The 21098-nt window shown below is 35.3% G+C and overlaps 3 protein-coding genes and 1 non-coding gene across 12 annotated transcripts; 2 read left to right on the top strand and 2 right to left on the bottom strand.

Annotated features, from left to right (window-relative positions):
- The first annotated feature begins 51 nt into the window (after positions 1–51).
- On the top strand, positions 52–1953 carry LOC140887144 (autophagy-related protein 8C-like). Its single transcript, XM_073294212.1, has 5 exons — positions 52–190; positions 393–448; positions 654–706; positions 1423–1541; positions 1649–1953. Exons 1-5 carry the CDS (start codon positions 154–156, stop codon positions 1741–1743), a joined length of 360 nt encoding a protein of 119 aa, XP_073150313.1. The 5' UTR covers positions 52–153; the 3' UTR covers positions 1744–1953.
- Positions 1954–3018: 1065 nt separating this feature from the next.
- On the top strand, positions 3019–6065 carry LOC140875034 (probable tetraacyldisaccharide 4'-kinase, mitochondrial). Of its 2 annotated transcripts, XM_073278574.1 has the most exons (8): positions 3019–3210; positions 3544–3667; positions 3972–4205; positions 4449–4598; positions 4743–4952; positions 5059–5118; positions 5357–5437; positions 5542–6064. In XM_073278574.1, exons 1-8 carry the CDS (start codon positions 3038–3040, stop codon positions 5701–5703), a joined length of 1194 nt encoding a protein of 397 aa, XP_073134675.1. In that variant the 5' UTR covers positions 3019–3037; the 3' UTR covers positions 5704–6064. The 2 variants fall into 2 exon arrangements, with proteins under 2 accessions (XP_073134675.1, XP_073134676.1); XM_073278575.1 differs by lacking the exon at positions 3544–3667 and having other exon boundaries at positions 5542–6065.
- A 398-nt stretch (positions 6066–6463) lies between these two features.
- TRNAF-GAA (transfer RNA phenylalanine (anticodon GAA)) lies at positions 6464–6536 on the bottom strand. Its single transcript has one exon. It is a non-coding gene; the product is annotated as a tRNA-Phe (tRNA).
- A 2552-nt stretch (positions 6537–9088) lies between these two features.
- On the bottom strand, positions 9089–20534 carry LOC140889842 (DNA mismatch repair protein MSH5). Of its 8 annotated transcripts, none has more exons than XM_073297645.1 (34): positions 20345–20534; positions 20090–20219; positions 19888–19982; positions 19729–19809; positions 19580–19652; positions 18870–18933; positions 17848–18002; positions 17563–17664; positions 17350–17377; positions 17231–17262; positions 17073–17130; positions 16742–16828; positions 16468–16524; positions 16070–16171; positions 15888–15932; positions 14300–14377; positions 14147–14197; positions 13974–14055; positions 13209–13282; positions 13019–13118; positions 12673–12769; positions 12465–12554; positions 12314–12378; positions 12165–12223; positions 11442–11518; positions 11279–11365; positions 11125–11186; positions 10989–11050; positions 10537–10590; positions 10351–10436; positions 9937–9968; positions 9831–9854; positions 9415–9530; positions 9089–9328 (listed from the first exon to the last, which is right to left on the bottom strand). In XM_073297645.1, the coding sequence occupies exons 2-34, from the start codon at positions 20113–20115 to the stop codon at positions 9239–9241; spliced, it is 2391 nt and encodes a 796-aa protein (XP_073153746.1). In that variant the 5' UTR covers positions 20116–20219; positions 20345–20534; the 3' UTR covers positions 9089–9238. The 8 variants fall into 8 exon arrangements, 6 of the variants coding, with proteins under 6 accessions (XP_073153746.1, XP_073153700.1, XP_073153850.1 ...); XM_073297599.1 differs by having other exon boundaries at positions 20090–20121; XR_012152169.1 differs by having other exon boundaries at positions 9298–9328; positions 9415–9675; positions 20090–20121.
- Between the last annotated feature and the right edge of the window lie 564 nt (positions 20535–21098).

Genomic DNA, 21098 nt, shown 5'->3' with positions numbered 1-21098 from the left:
ATTTGAAAATTGGAATTTCACGTATTTCATTCACCACCATCGTCATAAATAAATACCCGAAATTAGGGCAAAGAAACCCATCCCCGAATTTGTTGTTTCATTCTCTATCTCTTCGACTCGCAGTCGGGCGAATTGCCACTTCCGCTGGACGCCATGGCCAAAAGCTCCTTCAAATTGGAACATCCCCTAGGTGATATCGATACTCTTTCCGTTTCGATCTTTGGAAAATTCTATTTTGTCGCGATGTGTTGTGATTTTGTCGTATTCATGTAGCTAGGTTTTACTCCTTTTGGTATTCGATTTCTCGTGTATTCGGACCATGATGGTCTTTATCGTTGACCTAGCGCGTGTTGTGATGCTGATTATGGGTTTTTACGTTTAATATGGTGCAGAGAGGCGACAAGCTGAGGCTTCCCGTATTAGGGAGAAGTACCCCGAAAGAATTCCGGTATGAATTGGTCAATTTTCTGTAAAATTTGGGGATTCTCCTATCGCGAGACTATAGGCGATAAAAATTTGAGATTTCGTATCTTGTTTGTCTCATAATATAATTTCCTCCTCTAAATTCATGAATTCCATTTTATTTAGATCTTTGGGTCCGGCCCTTGATGTCTGCTTGTCATAATATTATTTTTGTTGGTATTCTGGTGTAGGTTATTGTGGAGAAGGCTGAAAGAAGTGATATTCCGGACATTGACAAGAAAAAGTTAGTTCCTTTCATCCGTTTTCAAGTTTTGGTTCTTTTGATGTTTAGTTTGGCTTATATTACTGTTAGAATTTGATTTACTTTGGGAGATTATTTTCTGTTTTAGTTTTTATTTTGGGTTACAGATGATTGGCATGCATCGAGTCATGGGATTTTAAACTTTTTTGATTACTTGGCAGCTGTAAATGTTCCCTTCCTAATGATGAACATGCTAGAATCCTTCTATATCTTCATGTCTTGTTGGAGGGAGAAGGAAAACACTGTTTTACCCAATGTTCTAAAAAGCTCGCTTAAGCGACGCTTAATCTCGCTTAAGCTTTAACACGCTTAAGCTCGATTAAGCGATCGCTTTTTAGAACGAAAGATTTTATTTATTTTTTAAAATGAAAATATTTTTATAAATATGCATATTTATAGTTTAGAACTTGAATTATCTATTAAATCATATATTTATGGTTAATCTAACATTTTATTTAATGTTTGTCTTAAAATAATTAAAATTATAGTAAAAATTGTAAACGCTTTTTCACGCTTAAGCTCGTTCTAAGCTCGCTTAAGCTTAAAAAGCTTGAAGCTTGACCTCCACGCTTCGACGCGCTTCACGTTTTTTAGAACCTTGGTTTTACCTGCCTCTCTCTTTATTTGGTGATACTCGGATGATTGTTTTCTTTACTGATTGTGTTCAACCTAAAACAAATTTTTATTGCAAAACACAGATATCTGGTTCCTGCTGATCTGACAGTTGGGCAGTTTGTTTATGTTATCCGTAAAAGAATTAAGCTCAGCGCTGAGAAAGCCATATTCGTGTTTGTCAAGAACATTCTTCCTCCCACTGGTAAGGAGGAACTCCGACAATGTCAAAGTTTGTCATGAACTTCAATTTTAAATAATCGTTCGCATTTCCTTGTTTTAAATATGCATTTTTCGTTATGGGATGTGCAGCTTCCATGATGTCTGCAATTTACGAGGAAAACAAAGATGAGGATGGTTTCTTGTACATGACTTACAGTGGTGAGAATACGTTCGGATCGAGCTGAAATATGGAAATCCCATCCGAGTCATGTGTATAGTCCAAGAATAACTTGTAAATTCTCTTTCATTATCTTTCTGGTGCCATTCGTCTCATCCAACTTATTGTTATTATTATTATGATTTCTGTTACGCTGAACTTGAACTCGAATTTCGGTTTCTTATTATGGTGACTTTGAAATATACCTTTTCAGTGCAAATCATATTATCTTATTGAAGTAATACAGTGTAAGCGTGTATCCAAGTTTGCGGTCGTGTTGTGTATGGCTGATTGCGTGCACGGATATGAGTTAAACTGAGTCGTGTTTGGTTTTTGAGAACGATTTTTTTGGCCTGCATTGGACAAGATTATAAGAGGACAACTTGGTGCCTGCACCTTTTTACTATCATTCCGGCATTGATTTTTTAAAAAATGATTATTATATCATTGGAAACATTTTTTTAACACATTATGAGATTTCAATTGGTATTCAACTGTCTGTATTTTGAGTAACTTATTGAGACTTTAGAGCCAATCTTTGAATTATTTAAAATTTATTGAAAAACGAGAATTTCAAGTGAAGTTTTAAAATCTCGTATGCAAACAGTTGATTGAATTCTCATCGAGGAAGCTTGTCAAATTTAGGGTTACTGATGAGTCGAGTTCAAATTAATACCCCTCAATGAAAATAAATTGCTCAGAGTTTGCTCAAACAATCCTACTTAGGGTTAAACTGAACAGAAAAATTGCTTGAATTCGAGCTCAATCGGGTGGCTTATTTTGAGCTCGACTATTTTGAAGGAACCAAGTTACCTAAAACTCGATTCGAGCTAGTTTATTTTTTGCTCAAAATACCAATTTGTAAAAATGTGTATGGAAGAGAAATGTGGGAAATATATATTACATGTCACTCAAAATCAGTGGAAGAATGTTTCAAACAAGAACCATTTTTTCTCAGCACGGACAACTTTTTCAATTCCATTTAGTTAATGGACGATGTTAATGACCTGAAATAATCAATCTATGGTCCCGTTTGGTTACAAAAGCTGGACCCGAAAAGTATTTTTTTTTTTTTAAAAAAAAACTTTTTCAAAAGCAAAAAATTATAGCTTAAAAAAACACTTATTTTAAAAAATCAATACAAATCCAAACGGGCTCTATATATAATACAAAAATCAAAGGAGGAAGAACAAGAATCTTTTCATAGTATTCAGTGTTTGATTGATTCAAAATTTTGATTTTTCGAAGGAAAAAAAAAAAGGAAAAAAAAACCAAACGACTATTTGAGTGAAGGAAAAAATAATTGGAGGAGTTTGGGGTGAATGGAGAGTGTGCGCAGATCGGTGAGGCAAATAGCGTATTCTCACACACTTTCTTCTCTTCCTCTTCGGCACCTCTGTCTCCTTCCGCTCCTCTCCTTTGCTTCTTCACTGTACAGCCTCGCTCTATCCCTCCGCCATCACCTTTATCATATAAAGATCCTCACAAAACGCAGGTAATTTCTTCAGCTCTTTTTTTTTTTTGGTGAAGGATTGTTGACTGCGTAGTTGCAAGGAGGAAATTTTGTTTTGGGGTCGACGGGAACTAACCATCTTGGGGAATTGTGGTCCCTCTGCTGTTGTAAGAGCTGCGGAGCTTTTTGAATGTTTTTTTTTTTTTTTAAATATCACAAGGTTAAACATGAATATATTTCCCTCCAAACTCCAAACTTACCTTTTGACTGGAGCTTTTTGAATGTTGTTGAGTTTCTGTTTTTTGTGATTTTTTTTGTTGGATTCTTTTTTTGTTTGATTTTGTGTTTAAAGCTATATGGCTTTGATGGGTTAAGGTTGCCGGTGCCTGTGGTTAGTGTTGGGAATTTGACATGGGGTGGCAACGGGAAAACGCCAATGGTGGAGTTTCTGGCCCGCTTATTGATTGATTCTGGGGTTTCTCCTCTCATTCTTACAAGGGTATTTTTTTGCTTTCTTTCTATTATAATCTGCGTATAAAGTTTGATTTCCGTTGAGACCCCATAATTTAGTGGAGCTTTGTAATTTATTTTTACTCTGCACTACTAATTGCTAAGATATTTGATACATGTAAATGTGGGTGATTAGCATCTTAGTTTTTGTCCTACTTTATGGTTTCATACATTAGCGAGTTGACAGTAAATTATGCAAACTTCAATCGCAACCGCATAGTTATTGGTATGTGTAACTACATCTGTGCAGCGATTCTCGACAGAGGATATTTAAAAAAATGATGTATTTGCAGGGTTATGGCGGTGCTGATGAAGCTAAAATGCTTCAAAGGCATCTGCAGGGGACTTACGCAAAGATTGGCATTGGTGCGAACCGAGCTGCCACTGCGTCGAGTTTTCTTGAAAAATATGGTTATGTGAATTTTCACGGCATTTATCATTCGAAAAGACTGTTTTCTGAAGAGAAAAAGAAAAACCTTTCCAACTCAGACCAGATTGGTGCAGCTATACTTGATGATGGGATGCAGGTAGTCTTGATTCTTCTCGGTATCTCTCAACCCAAAATTTGATCACCCTGTTTAGAAGCATTCAACTAGCAGTGAAAAAAATGTCACCAATTCTTGTTGATTTCCCCCCCATTTGTAAGAATCGGATAAGGTTCCCTTCATCTCCTCTCTTGCCATCTTGAATCTAGCATTTGTAAACTCAGAAGATTAAATAATGTGGGATTCACACTTATGTTTGTAAACCTGTAAATATTTGGAAGGCAGCACCTGAGTGTATGGCGTGACCTGGAAATTGTGATGATCAATGCGATGATGCCATGGGGAAATCATCGGTTGGTTCCACTTGGACCATTAAGGGAACCTCTGACTGCATTGGGCCGAGCAGATGTTGTCATCATTCATCATGCAGATTTGGTATTGAAAGAATTTTTATCTTTGTTCAGCATGTTTGTTCTTCTGTTTTCTTGATTTATGCGCATCTCACAAATTTCTTGTTACCAAGCCTGATGAATTGGTTAATACACCAGCACCAAGTATTCTAATGCAATGATCATACAGGTGCAGGAAAAAGACATTAAAGCCCTGGAATCGTCAGTTCAGAAGGTCAAAGAATCTGTTCCGATATTCTTAACTGAAATGGCTCCATTACACTTCTTCAAACCTGGAGACGTGTCTTCCAAAATTCCTCTGGAGGCTGTGAAAAACAAGATTCTGTTGTGCATATCTGGGATTGGTCTTGCCGACTCCTTTATTCGAAGGATTGAAAAGGTGTGTTTCTATACTAATTTCATTAGGAAAATGTGACGTAGCTTTTGATTCTCGATCCCACATTGTTCTCCCATTGAAGGGGTATTAAGGTATTGACTATTTGCAGATGGGACCAGGATATTTGGATCGGCTAGACTTCAGTGATCACCATTTGTTTCGGCTGAAGGTAGATTTTATCTTCTCTGGCTTTAATTTTTTTAACGCATATCACCATTGCTCTGACAGTTTTTGGGCCATTTCTGCGTTTGAACTGTAACTTCTGATGTCGGTGGTTAAAAATATCATACCTCCAATGTAGCGGATGCTAGTGTCTTCTGCAGTCTGCACTCTTTTTCCGTTTAATTTTCTGGGTTTTTGTTGCAAGTATTAAGGATATACCAACTTCTTTGTGTACCTCAAACTAGGATATTAACGTAGCAAGAACTAGGATTCAAGCACTTGAGTTCAGGTTTGCTGCTAAGCCAATTGTTGTTGTGACTGAAAAAGTAAGCCAATACTCTTATCATTTATTGGATATTTATTTCATGTAATTTTTTAACTCGAGTTTCCTGATACAAAAACTGAATGCTTTGTGGTTGTGTCTGATTAGGATTATGACAGATCTCCAGGAATTCTTGAACACCTTGAACCATATGAAGTACTGGTTGTTTGTTGTCGCTTGCAAATCATGCCGCATCACGAGAGAACTGAAAATAGCTTCAAGAAGATCGTGATGGACCTTTTCAGGCGATATGAACATCGCTGCTGCTAATCATTTCTTCAAAACCATGATGATTTTCACCGCGTGTTTGTTGCTGTGGTGTACACAACACAGGCTTATTCTGATTTTGGAAAGACCGAAAGACCTCGACGAAAGTTCATTGAAAGTTTAAGGAAAAGGGAATGAGTATTTCATGTGAAGATTCAAGTTGACGCAGAGTGGTGAACTTACTTAAGGCAGGCGCCTACACACGGAAAATAGAGGAGTTGTGCCAACCTGTGGTTGAAGCTACTTGTGATTTTTTTATGTTTGAATCTTGTTGTAATATGTTATTTTTTAATTAAAATAATGATATTATATAAAATAAAAAAATGGGTAGTTTCGGAGAAGAAAAAATTCATATGTTTTGGCCCTTTTGGGAGACCAAAGTGGTTAAAGAATTAGTGATGTGTTGTTAGCTTCAGCTTGTGGTTTTTGAAAAACTAAAATTAAGTTATGGTTAAAACTAAAAAAAATAAAGTCTTCATCGATAGTTTAGTGCCAAAAATAATGTGGTGCTTGCAGTAAACAAAATAATTATGGGTTGAATATAGTGATTCAAATAATTAAATCGGTATTTGTGCCATAATATGTAATGCGGAGTCCACTTCAGAAACGATTTCTGCACCAACTTTGTATAGAGGCCTTTGATTGAATCCTAAAATGAATATAGTCACCTCGAAGCCCATATGCGAGCATTGCAAAGCCCAAATTAAGAAAAATCTGTAGGCCCAAATTTGAGTATAAACAAAATCAGATCAGAAAAAGGAAATGCGGTGAGCGTGGATCGAACACGCGACCTTCAGATCTTCAGTCTGACGCTCTCCCAACTGAGCTATCCCCGCGTGTGATAAAAAGCGTTTACATTTAATATATATTTTAATCCTGGACACGCACAATCAACTCACACTTGCGTATCATAAATATAAAGTTGATTACTCAAATTATACGTATATACTTGAAAAAATATGCATCCAAAAAATGTAGGTAAAAATACTGACCCAAGTATTGTTAAAAAAATAAAAATAAAAAAGACATTGTGCATCTTGTATTGTTGATCTTGAGCAGAAATATTGTCATGAACCAAGTCTTTCCACATTCTGGTTATTTGCAATGGCGTCAAGTAGGCATGTTAGTTGCTCTCTTCATCAATAATATTCAAATTTGAATTTCAAAAAATAAAAATCTAAAGAAATTCAAATTTGAATAATTCCGCATATTATTTAATTGTGTGTGTGTGTGTGGTTTAAATTAAATTAAATTAAATCATAATATATATGGTAACCAAAAAATATATAATATAAAGAAATTAATAAATATTATTATTGTTGTATTAGAATCATACGTGGAAAGCAATTATTAATATTAATAATAAATACTCAACCAAACCAGGAGAATTGTATTGTGGCGGGCGCTAATCCTGGAAACAAATCTGGCCTTGAAACTCCGATCGATCCATATTGAATGATATGGACAGTAGCGGACGTTTCAGAGAATACTCGAAATTTGATCATAGAATACACATCACGCATAACCCCACTACTATTTCATTCTTCCAATCATGAGTACTTTAAAGTAATCTTCAAGTTTACTGGTAGACACCGCTATGCATGCTTAAGGGTCCCGGCGGTCCGGTTTCGAACCGGTTCCGGTCATCCCGGTCCCAGAACCGGTACTAAACCGGTACGGTTCCGGTTTAGCTTGGAACCAATTCGAACCGTAACCATTTTATTTGGGTTCCGGGCCGGTTCCGACCGGTTCCGGCCCGGTTTTTATTTTTAAAAAAATATCCCAAAGCTTAAAATTTTATTTTAGAATATTTGTTTTATTTTTGAAAAAAAACTGAATTAAAAATTCGATTGAATTAAAAAAAATTCGAAGGTTATATTCACGTTTTGAATTTTCAAACACATATTTATTCATTTTCAAAGTAATTTAATCTTCCAATGAAATTTTTTTATTTGCATTAATTTTGAGTTTCAAACACATTTATTCATTTTCAAAGTAATTTAAGCTTCCAATGAAATTTTTTTATTTGCATTAATTTTGAACTCAAATAGTACTTGATAATATAAAATTTTTATAACATAATAACTTGTAACATTTATTTTCACAATTGTACATCTAAAATTCATCACCATTTACCAAAATATACTTCGAATATTCGTCGAAACTAAAATAATATTTTTTTTAATTGCAATTAATATTTAATAATAATATTTAATAAATACATGTGTGCAATTGTGCCAACATCCACAAAGCCGTTGGCCCAATTGATATCTTAATCTTTTTATTATTATTATTTTTTTGATTTTTTTTACCGGATTTGGCCCGGTTCCGGGTCGGATCCGGTGATGGTCCCGGATCCGGTCCAGGAACCGGAACCGGATTAACCGGTTCAGAAAATCCTGAACCGGTCCAATCCATTTAGTAATGGATTGGTCCCGGTTCCGGATCCGGTTCTTCTATACCGGGTCCGGTTTCGGGTTTTTTGGGTCGGGTTCGGTTCGGTTCCGGGCCGAACCGGACCATTAAGCATACCTAGACACCGCTATCATCAATGGATTATATGCCCAAATTCGACGGTGTTGAGTCCATGGGTACAACACACATTCGGATCAAGTCCGAAAACGATCCAGTTCAACCCCCCATCAATCACCACCTCCATCCAAAAAGAGAGAATATACCGTGAACTGATTCGAGGTCTCGTAGGTTATCGTTTATCGATTTCGGATCGAAGAAACCTTGCCAGGCAAGCAGTAGAAGAGGCCTGGAACACTCTTGTCACCAGATCTAATATGTCCAACATTAAGCTGCAGTTGCATCTTCACATCGATTTTACTCTCATCCACAGACAAGTAGCTAATAGGAATCCAAACCATCGCGTAGATATCCTAGATTTGGAGCGTGAGCCCGGCTATAACGGGACTGAACATATGTTTTTTTTGTGGGTGCACATCCCAGCTATACCACCATGATTCCTGCTGGCCAAGCATCCATCGAAGCTTTGAAGAACGAGATCTTTATTGTTGATGAAAGTCATGGGATCGGGAGCTGCTCTATCTGTTTGGAAGATTTCGTGGTCAATCGCGATAAGGGCGTATGTATGCCGTGTTCCCATATGTTTCACGGGGATTGCATCATAAGATGGCTTAGCACTAGCCACTATTGCCCTGTTGTATGTGCATATATATATACTTAAATTTCAATATTTGCTAGCTATTAATTAATTAGTTACTCGTTTTGATTTGCAATTTCAATACACAATATTCAAGTTCACAATATTAAACGTGTAATTAAGGTTTTAATTATTTTCAAGTTCTTAATTGGTCCTCACACTCGCTAGCTGTTACCCTATGCATGCATGCTTAATTTGTAGACGACCAATGCATGAATCAAGTGATTTCCAAATTGTAATGCAACTCTGACAACCACGTGACATTATTTTCAAGCAATATATATATATTGCTTAGAGTTACACACCATAGAGCAAATAACTTGTCACAAAACAAATTAAAATGATACAAATTTATTCGAAGTTAAGGTTTTAGTGGTGACAAGGAAATATATCTTCAAAGAAAAGATTCAAATCCCCATTTGAAGTAGTATCAAAAGCTAGTAACTTCTCCACAGCCTCCTGCAATACAATACGCATCCCAAAAATGTAGGTAAAAATACTGACCCAAGTATTGTTAAAAATTAAATAAATGAGACATTGTGCACCTTGTATTGTTGATCTTGAGCAGAAATATCGTCATGACCAAGTCTTTCCACATTCTTGTTATTTGCAATGGAGTCAAGTAGGTATGTTGCTCTCTTGATAATTTCCTCAGGAACTCCTATGCAAATTGAAGGCCATAAGGGAACTAAAAGTAATCGAAGGAGCACCCGAGATAGTACAAATGTCTCCCAAGCAAACCCAGAAAGGAAACACAGTGTCGGGATATATGCCAACGAAGATAATCTGATTGGATGGCAATGGTGCTGAAGCCGGATGAAATACAGACATCAAACTCAAACAAAAGATTAAAACCCAAAGTACTTTGACCCCAGAAACTTCCTGATACTTAGGGTTCATGATCTTATTTCCGAATGCAACATATGCTTGCAAATATCTCAACATTGCTGTCAAAACGTACCAGCTAGTACTGCACAGTGTAGTCCTGCAAGACAAAACATTGCAAGTGATTTCGGAGAAGCAATCATAAGCCTCTCTCCATGAAAAAATGGAAGGTTCTTACTCACCGTAGCTAAGAAGTGCACGCCCGGGAACCAACCTATCAATTTAAAGGCTGTATGTTAGATTGAAAAACAATCTCCACAATAACAAATACAATTGCATAAACAATGAGTAAAATCATCAAACCCAGATATTTTGTTTTCATTTACTCAAAGAATGAGAGAGTTGATGACTGAGAAAGGGTTGTGGCATCAACGGTTAAAGCTAAAAGTAGGATCAGATCTTTAAAATGCTTTGGAAAAGTTAAATACCAACATAAGTGAAGCATGATATAAAGAATGTACTAATAATCAAGGTTACATCACATAAAAAAGCAATGATCAAACAAGTGATCCATATTTGTGGGTAGTCCCGGTCCCGGTTTTGAGATCTAACTCTTGTGGTAATTAATGCATAACAATGAAAAATCCAATGCATACCTATATAAAAATACAATGTTGTCAATATCCGTACATCTCTCATGTGGGCTAAGGACACTCATCGTGTAATACTTGATCCTGTCAGTCTGCAGATATGAAATGGTGACGATTTACCAATAGGGCTCTACACAGAAGCAGAAGTCAAAATAGCTTCATATGTAATCCAAGGGCCCCAATAAATGCTACCTCCATTAAATAACCATCATTAAATATCTCACTTAGGTGAGTTGAGAGCAAGACCTGCAGAAATTGAAGATTTGCACATAGGATAGTTATTAGCAGACAAGCATTGACTGCCAAGAGAAAAAAAGGTCTTCATGAAAATGGATGGAATCAGATGTGAGTTCATGCACAAACTTCAATTCTACGCGAGATTTGGCAAATATCAAAATATAGAAGACCTTGCCTTTTTCATGGGATTAAACAAAAAGTTTTATATTATGGTGAAACAGAAGTAATATAATAACACTTCTACAGGCAGTGTGCAAAAATAGATATAAAACATGCAACGTAATCCTGGTAGCACTGAAGACACTGTTATCACGACAATATCCAGAGCAATATTATCCTATGATGGTATGTCTGCGCAGAATTACTTTAATTGGAGTTTAAATCTAGAAGCGGTATCAACACTAAACCTTTGGAGGGTTATCATATGAGGCAAAATAATTTATAATTCCACCAAGGAGACCAATGCCATCTGAAATTGATATTTAAGAAACATTAGACATGGTCAGTATCAACATAAAGCAATGAATTACGAAAGTAACTGACCTTCGGAAAGGGTTCCTTTTCCGAACTCATCCACTAGACACAGAGATCGCGAACTTGCATGCCTAGGATATGTATAGATATCACAAAACTTGTATAGATTTTGAAACAGGTGATTTCATCAGGAAAATGGGAATTTTGTGATTTCATGGCGAACCTTAGCATGATCCCCACCTGTTGAAGGTCAATCATGAATGTTGATTGTTCAGCAGTCATGAACTTGCTTCCGGTCGCACAAAATATCCTATTTTAACAGACATGAGTATTCATTCTAAATTAAAACATAAAAAAATATGGAAACTTGGATAAATATATGTGACCTGTCAGTCAAGCCCACGGTAGCTGCATCAGCTGGAACAAAACTTCCAATGTGAGCAAGGAAAACAATCAATGCAACCTGAGTTTTAGAAAAGGCACTAGTAATATGTAACATGTACACATTCTCTTGATTATTAACTAAATTTCAAGACAATTCCCAGTAAACAACATTGCCACCAGCCACCAATCCAAAAAAAAAAACAAATTCTGATCTCTAGAAGAAAAATAAAATCATGAACCAAAAACAGGCATCCCTGTTCCAGTAGCTTAAATCACACATCACCACTCTTCTTATTTTGCTTGATGTGGACTAGATAATTTTTAGATGCTTGACCCCTTGCCTTGCCCCTCATAAGTAGAGACAAGCGTGGAAATAAACGTGAGGGAACGAAAGAAGTATAGCAACATGAATTGGATAGTTTCTTGACTTCTTGGGAGATGTAAGGAAGGTAATTTCAACCACATGCTACATTTATAATATCAAGCAAAAAGTATCTGCGAAACCTGGAATATTTCAGAATGTGAGATGGATTATCATTCATGGGTTATCTAAAAACATTATTATTGATTAGCAGCAATTAAACGTGACAGAAAGCATGATCCATTTGGCTTCGACAACAGCAACAAAATGGCAGTTCTAGAAGATAAAATTATGATGATACCTTCAAATAGAGAAAATTGTAGGTGGTAGCTGATCTAGAAATGAGAAGGTTTTTCTCACAAACCTGCTTTATGTAGATACTTTTCCCTGAATAATTAGGCCCAGTGATGATGTTGATTCTTCCTGAATAACATATCTATTACCTTTCTCTAGCAGCCAAAACAGTGACTATATTTAGAACTGATGAATTCAGATCGCATTTTTTCCAAATACCTTCATCTAAAATCTTTGCATCGTTGGGAATAAATGTGTCCACAGTCATTTCCTGCAAAACATGCCTAATAGCAAGAACAAAGTTCAAGAAATATTCCCCGATGAACACAACATGAATTCAAAGTGTCTTATATAACAGAAAGGCCCGGACCTTCCATTCAATATATCAAGCATATTTTCTGAAGTCAAAATAGGCCTTGCATAATTGTTCTGACGAGCAACCAAAGCTAATGATGATAAGCTAGATAATAATTTACATCACAATCAGGACAAGGAAGAATTTAGAGGAAAAAAATGTAGAGTTCTCAAAGAAAAAGGAGAGAGAAAATGGAATCAGCCAGAAAATGAAGCACACTTACCAATCAAGCTCCGCCGCAAAATTAACAGCCTCAAGTATGGGGACAGAAAATTGAAGAATACGACCGACAAGGTCTCTAGTGAGTGCTCTCTCCATGTCTTGGAAAAACAGAGGGTAATGAAGAGAGAGCGAAGGGAATCGATTATTATTTGAAGACAAGCAGGCTTACATGTATGCCTTAATTGTGGAAAAAAATAATAAATTAAGTTATCAAGAGTAATTCCAGCACAAGATCAATTTTGGAGTGACCAGGATGCTATGGTAATGCCTAAAGTTCTGGCTGAGAATCAACAATGATTCTCAAAAATGTAGCAAGTGAACTAATAATAAATGTTTTTTTAACTTACCCAATATCTTATGATATATATCTCCCAGAAGATTATCTAGTTCACGTGTCTTTGCAGTGCGGTAGAAAAACTTCTTACAGTCTCCATCTTCATCAGAAAACTAGGCATTTCACCAAAAGTAAGCATAGAAGTTAACAAGATGCTCAAGATATGAAACTAATAAAAGGCATGATTATAAACTAAGACTTACAGAAAATTCAAAATCCTGAAGTTGCTCTAGTATGCTATCATCAAGTTTTTCTTCAAAAATGCACATTAAGTATCCTGCATATTACATAAAAACTGAAGTTTGTTAAAAAAAAAAAAAAAGGCAATATGCTTGCCAAAGTGTGAAAAGACATCATAGAGTACAGAACTCAAGCTGATTGAATTTCTTCCATTTATGAAGAAAGATTTCAGGCTCTCAAATTTCGCATTGTTATATGTACTCTTCATCTTCTAAGTTGCGATGGTGAGCAACTCAGTTAATAATATTAACTTAGCATAAAAATTTATGCATCGTTGAAATTTCTGGGGAGAAAAACAAATAAAAAATTGCAAATATATGATGAATGTGTTCTAAACCAAGATTCTAAAGAACAGGGGATGCCTGCCATATAGTTGGTCACACAAAAACTTTCTCATTCCTTCAATCTAAATGCCCGGTATACACTCTGGAGTTGATAAGCATGAAATTAGGTACGACTCAAAAAATAAATGAATAAATAAATAAAAATTAGATATGACTAAGCTATCAAGGGGAAAGAAGCTACTGAAGTTTTGTAAATTTTCTGTGCGGTGCAGAGAGCGTAGCAATCAAGTTCCAAAAGAAAGATGAAGTTCTTCGGAAAACTGAAAGAAAGGACTAAATACCATCGAACAGAAAATATTTCAGGGACGAGAACAACAATACTCGAACTAAGTGAAGTTTCACAATCACATTTAATTAGAAACGACAATGGAAGTCCAAGCCAACCTATCTGATGTATATACACAATACAAGGAATGAATTTCTCCCCAGACATATGAGGTAACCGTGCAAGTTCCAGGGATGAAACCTGCGATTGCAATTAAAATACCAAGATGTCATGTGGATGTTCCTTTACTATTCATCAAACATGAACGACTCAAAAAGTCACATGATGGCACCTCCTCCAGAAAGTCTGGCAACTCCTCGTATATTTGTCTCAGCTCATCTAACTGCATCAAGAAACGTAGCTTAACCAGTTACATGAATCACTTCAATCGTTTAAAGGGAATGTCAAGCCCTCGAATCCGTTCCATTAATGTAACATTTCCCACCTCATCACAGAAACCGTCTTTTACAATTGTCTCGTAACCTTTATCTTTACTTCGATGTACATCCATAACACCAATGACCTACACATATTCATAATCAAGCGCCAAAGATAACAAATACACATTTTTATTAACTGCTGGATGAATAATACATAACATAAACAAATATCAAAGTTCACTAATAGCTAATTTATTTTTAAACTTAGATACTAAAATCAATCGAGAATTTATATCTAATAAAATAAAGTAATTAGACAGGAACGGGACTTAGATGCTAATGGGACGCTGCACCTAGGGTTTGGTAGAAAGTTAAAGCTTGCAATAACATTCGTGAAAAATTCTGATGTCAAGGAGAACTTTACAACATATTCTAGAGCTTTTACGAATTACCATGAACTTATTTCGAGTAAAAATAAAATAAACTTCAATGCCACCCCGGTACTTGGATTATATGAAAATAATCCGACATTAAAGCTTGCCAAGTGCTCATATATTTCTCATGCTATTTTGTTTCAAACTTTAAACAGCTTCTCCAGTTTGTATGAAATCTATTCACCTGAGTGTAATTTTCGTTCCATTTGAATTTGCTATCCTTTATCCGTCCTTTTATTTAATCATTTTTTCTCAACCTTTTTAGACCTTTCTCCTTATCTTTCCTCTCAGTAAAAAAGACAATGTCATCGATTTGTTTCTGCTTCTATATTCTACCAACCCTGCGCACTTTTCAAAAGTTTATGACTAGGTTGAGCCAATCAAACCCAAATGCAATTAAAATCCAGGCCAAACCTGTTCGGATCTAAATCTCCTAACACACTCAATTGCAAATAATAACCGAGGAAAACAGATTTACTAATAAGAAGTATGAATTATAATCTGATAACTTTCCCAGCCAAGGATCAAATCCTTTTACAAGAAGAATGAATTCAATATCCTTGCCCCTGGCATAAGCTAGTAAGAACCCTATCACAAGCTAGTAAGAACAAAATACAATAAACGTGAATCACCCCCATTTCATTCTATCTTGCCTACTTTATATTCTCGCATTCTAAACCTTTCCTCTTCTCCAAGCTATCGGTTCTAGAAGTCTCTTGACAAGTGGATAGCCCAATTTAGCAAGGCCCATGATGATAACCCAACTTTACTTATCCAGCCCATTATACTAAAGTACCTAACCAAACCTCTTCATTTCATGTTAAACAGTGTCAGCTGGGTGCATTAAATCCCATACTAAACATCAATCACACCCAAATAGTATCTGTATGAACTATTTAGTTCCATTTATTATCTCACTGACAAAATATTTCATAATCAACCTAATTAAATAAGGAAAATCTGATTCTCTCCCGCACATGATTTTGTTCCTTCCTTCAATTTATGTTAACTAATATCTGTAATGGGAAAACATAGACATCTCATGGAAGTACCAGCATTTAAAGCACCAAATGTGATGCATAATATCCTTAAAACAAAATTCGATAGAAGCAATGGTGATGATCAACATCCACTCATTGCTCTGTTGAAAATGAAAAAACTGTAATTCATGTTTTACTGAATAAGAGAACAAAAATAAATTATTGAGAAATCAACTAACCAATTCATACACATAAGCTACATCGGCTGAAATATAAAGATGAGCCTGCAACATAACATGGAGTCAGTGAAGTAATAAAATTATTAAAAAAAATTAAAGAATAAGTCAATAGTATATATTAATGAGCATAATGATCCATAACAAATTTAAATTACAAAGGAAACAATTAATAGCAGCCATACCTTTTCAACCATATCCACATTCAAGTGATTCAATTGGACTTGAAGTGTTTCAGAAATTCCCACTTCAAATATCTTGTTGATGTGCAGCAGTGAGCACATGCTCTATAAAATAAATACTTGTTTTTTTAGAAGAAAAATATTTTGTCATGACGACTATCTGTAATCTTGATAAATCCGAGATGATCCATGAATATCCACAGTTACTAAGAAGAAGAAAGAAGGCGAGAGAGAACAAAAGAACTCCTTGCACATGAAAATTTTAAATTGTGAAGTTGACAAGAGGAATGGTTATGGTTATAATGGATTAGCAATTCCGGAAGTCTGAAAACAAATTTCTATCAGCATTATAGATTATCAAGTGTTACTCTGCGTTTTGAAAGGTTGTGTAACATCCATACCTTTAGAAAAGCTGTCCAGTCACTGCTTGTGCACAAAGAACTTGGAGAATTGATTTTCTTCATGAAGAAAATTTCAAAATATTAAATCAAATATAGAAAAGATAACATGAACCAAAGAGAATTGAGAAAACAGCAAAAAGAAGAACTAGAAAAGGTTAGAGAACTGAAAAATCCTGTGTTCATGATTTTTAATTTAAAAAAACATTACTTAAATGAATGATGCAACTGAAATAATAGTGCCACGATTTATAGAAAAGAGGAAAGATTTTGATACCTTGAGTAGATGAGGAATATCTTTTACAGACTTCAGTGTTTCACGCAAAGAAACCAACAATTCTTCAGCACAAAGAAAGAAAGATATCTTGGTTTCATTAGGGAAACTTTGTAACTCAGTGCCAGAAAGGATACAATGTTCATGCTCAAAGAACATTTCTAATTTATCAAAAACTTAAAATTATCATTTCCTGCATTTTTGTTACATCAACTTCTTATTTCATATGCATCTTGTATCATTCTCATCGAGCTTTAAGTATATAGTTTGGTCATGACAAGAACTTCTAAATTCAAATTATGCCCCAAATCCTACAATGACAGGATTAGGATACAGTGTTGAGACGACTGTTCAACTTGTCAAGGTCTAGTATAGGCCTGAGGAACCAATTCCTAACGGGAACAGAAGTGTTAGATCAAGGTCCCTCAAAGGCTCAAAAGATATGACAGATCACCGTAGGAGCAATATCGTGACACCTGGACGTAATCTTACCTCAGCAGACGTCTGCCAATTGGTGTCACGCACTGAAGAATGGGAAAAAAAGATAAGTGTCAACCTTTTCATTTGGATCGCACAAGTCCGAGATTAAAATGAAGGCAATCTCACTAAACCTTATTCATCATCCCATAGACAGAGAATCTGCAGTAAAAAATAACAGAAATAATTTGTTTAGCATACGAACAGGTGGATGCAATAGCATTTACCATTGCTTTGTATGCCCATATTGCCTGTGTATTAATCTCTCTCTTTTTTTTCTTTTTTTTTTGGGAAAATGTTTTGTATTAATCTTAAACAAAAGATAAAGAATGTGAATCTGCATTTACCCTTCCTTTGCTCTACCAATGCCCATATGACTTGGATGTTTGTCGATTTGGAATATGTGCAATGCTTCGTGGGCAGCTGAATCAACTTTGAGGAAATTGTTTCTTAACTTGCTTGTTAAAGTGTCCAACTCAGCATACTGAGTTTAAATCCAAAGAAAAAAAATGTAGATGTAGAAGAATAGAAGGTATGCTTGGATTTTCAAAAAAAGAAAAAAAAAGAAGGTATGCCTGGAAATATGGCATGAAATAGAAAGAAACTAAGGTCTAAGAATATGGAAAAGATACAGTGAACATTCAGAAAGTGAATTGATTGCGATTGATGCATTCCCACTTTCTTTCTGTTCCAGGGTGTCCACTATCCGTTCATTTTCTAATATTGCAAGAAGCCCCCCACTTGCACGAACTTGAACATCACTTCGAATGTCCATCATGGAACTAAGCTACAGGTCAACAAACAGTAGCATCAATAATTTAAACCAAGGAAAATAATATGCTAGCTACCATTTTTCAAGTTTGAAAGAACTATATAGATACAAATTACAGACCACATTGCTTCTTAGTATAAGCTAAGCTCTACCAAATATGGAGTTTAATATAATATTATTGGACTGTTTCACTTTCTCCCTGCGGATATAAAAATTGGTGTCTTGAACCAGAAGCTGCACTTTATAACAAGCGTTATAAACTTTTGCTAACAGCAAAAGGAAGCAGCTATGAATTATGATGCTCTGTGTATTTTTGTTGTCTGAAACCAAGCCCAAGCATATTGGTAACCATGATAAAAAAAATTCCTATACAGTTATCTTACATGCTTTCAACAGCCTAAAATACAAAACTGAATTAAACTCAAAAGCATGAAATGGCTAAGCATTTCATCACAAATTCATACATATTATTGCCATTTTTCAGTAATCGTGGACCGAATATAAGAGGGTTGTCTTGTACTTCATCATTCCTTCCAAATAAAAAAGACGGTGTTGGCAAACAAACCCCACCAACTTCCAGACAGACCCTAAATAGTTCACGGGTTTCGAAAAACAGTGTTGAGATCGAAGTTTCCATGCTGTTAGAGATTACACTATCAGATCTTCCTTTGTTTAGAAGATATCTATGGCATTTCATGGCTGAACTCGAGTTAAGAGTCATTTGAGAAAATTGTATGTTACAAAAAGGCCTGAAGGTAAACCTTGACTGACTTCCACTTGGCAAATGAAACTACAAAATAACACCAAGACCATTTGCAGACATAGACAATTAGGATGAACATGGACAAGATTTCGGATTCCAGCACAAAATGTTCAACTTACAAAGGAGACCCTTTCTTTGATATTCAGCCCTTCTTCCATACCAGCAACTCGCAGGTACATTAGTCTGTTTTATACAGAAAAAAAATATCGTAATTCGTAAGTAGATAATACTGAAATAGGAATACAGAGATACCAATGGAATATGGATTTATTCCAAGATTCACCACGAACTCCATGTAAATCAGACAACATTTCAACAAAATACAAAAGCTAGATCCTTAATATCCTGATCTTTCATATACTCATTTATCAAGGACCCAACTAGATGCCATACGAGAAGTTGTGAGATTTTAAACCATGTGCATTCCATGCAACCAATTAGGGTTCTACAATCTAACAGTCAAATCATCGTACTTGATGCATTTGACGAAATGATGGGTCGCAATCTTGACTACTAGCTGGATCAGCTACATATGAAAGTAGGAGCAGAAAGAGATGTATGACCACCAGAAACGGTCGTTTTATGCCTGATAAAACATATTTTACATACTTCCATTAATAAAAGTCACTAGATGATGCTGTCCTTTATCGGTTGAATTATTGGAATATAAATTTGAGATGCCTTCACCAAACATATTGACTATCAGATGTCATTGTGCCCATTTGGCATAGCAGCTGCCAGTTTCTAGAGATCATGACACCTCTATGGAGAATTCTCCCTAAATACTCAAATAATGGATGGAAAAAGAGATCCAAAGTTCTGCTCTGACCTGTGCCATGCTTGGTCATAGCTGAATAATGAACTTTTAACGAGCTTCACGGTTGGAGCTTCAGTCATTCCATCTGAGTCGTCAACTATTACTTAGTAAAACAGCTGACAGCACAGAATTACATATAATATCATTTCACAGTCTTTTACCAGAACTTTGTAAAGCAGCCAAGAAGGATTCTTCACTCTTAGTGCTCGTATAAATGATGCATGGTTTGGCTTGATATTTTACTGTATCAGGAATCCGTCATAGGTAAGTACATAAAAACGTGTGAAACTAAAATGTTGGAACGCTCTTTATTCATGTACCCATATCAACCAATTGAAAATCTTTGTCACCATCTTCCCAAAACTCCATCACATTAAGTTGACAAGTACTGGAATCGTAATAAGAGACTCCAACTCTGGGAAACAGTTAGACGAATCCATAAGGAAACACAAAATAACTATGACATCTTATTCGTACATCAGTGGAATGCTCATACAATAATTTGTTTTCAAATGGGAGTACCTTCGACCACTGATGATGCAAGCCATATAGACCTGTCATAGTAAGGTTTGGAATGTGAAAAAATCATTAGATTCAGAATGCGAAACAGTAGAACTCGGTCATTATCACATCTCCATAGCAAACATATTCCCTGTGGATACTCAATCCATAATTGTTATCAGACTTCAAATTTCTTATTAGATGAAACTTACTAAAACGAGCTAAATCAATCGAACTAACCAGTGGCAAAATCATAAATAGAGACAAGAATTACACCTGAGTTTCGGCGTCCGTTTCGTCGACTTCTTCCATTGCTCCGGAAGCTTGTTTCTCACGTTACAAATCGGAATTCGGAAGCTGTACGATGAAAGTCCGATAGATTCGCGCCGTTTCCGAAGGCGGGAGATAGCCGCTAAAAATAAAAGACCTTATTTTCCATTAATTTCTCTTCTGCATTTGGATTAAAGTAACTTGAACCAGTTAATTCGAAATCCTTGAAATTCATTTTCATATAACAATGGAACTCAAATTAATTTCTTATTATTTACACTTTAGCTCAATTATATTATATTATAGTAAATAAATATGGAGATAAATTTGAATTTTTTGCTTTAGTTATCTAAACAATGAACAATGAAAATATATTTAAATTCGTGAATTTTAAATTCTTCTCCAAATTCAACCCTTAATTTATTTGCCGTGATTTTTTTAAAACTAGAAATTTTTTCCATCCAAATTTTAATAGCTTTAAAACAACAGAGGAGTTCTTTTAATTTGCGATTTAAACACAAATTTCCCTTCAAATAATTGAATGTAGATAATTTTGTGATTTTAGTATATTTACGTTTTTACAATTTTCCTTTTTCAGGTCATCAAAATTAGTCATTATTTATCTTTCATTTTTTTTTTTAGTTTTACTTTTTTTATCGAGATTATTGATATCAGTAATAAAGAATTTCACGTCAACGTCACATATAAAAGTAAAATATTAATTAGTAACCAAATTCGCAAAAATTGATATTTAAAGAAA

This window comes from Henckelia pumila, chromosome 1 (genome assembly GCF_033568475.1).
Source record: "Henckelia pumila isolate YLH828 chromosome 1, ASM3356847v2, whole genome shotgun sequence".
In the NCBI taxonomy this organism is placed as follows: Eukaryota; Viridiplantae; Streptophyta; class Magnoliopsida; order Lamiales; family Gesneriaceae; genus Henckelia; species Henckelia pumila.
This window is presented reverse-complemented; position numbering and strand designations above follow the sequence as displayed.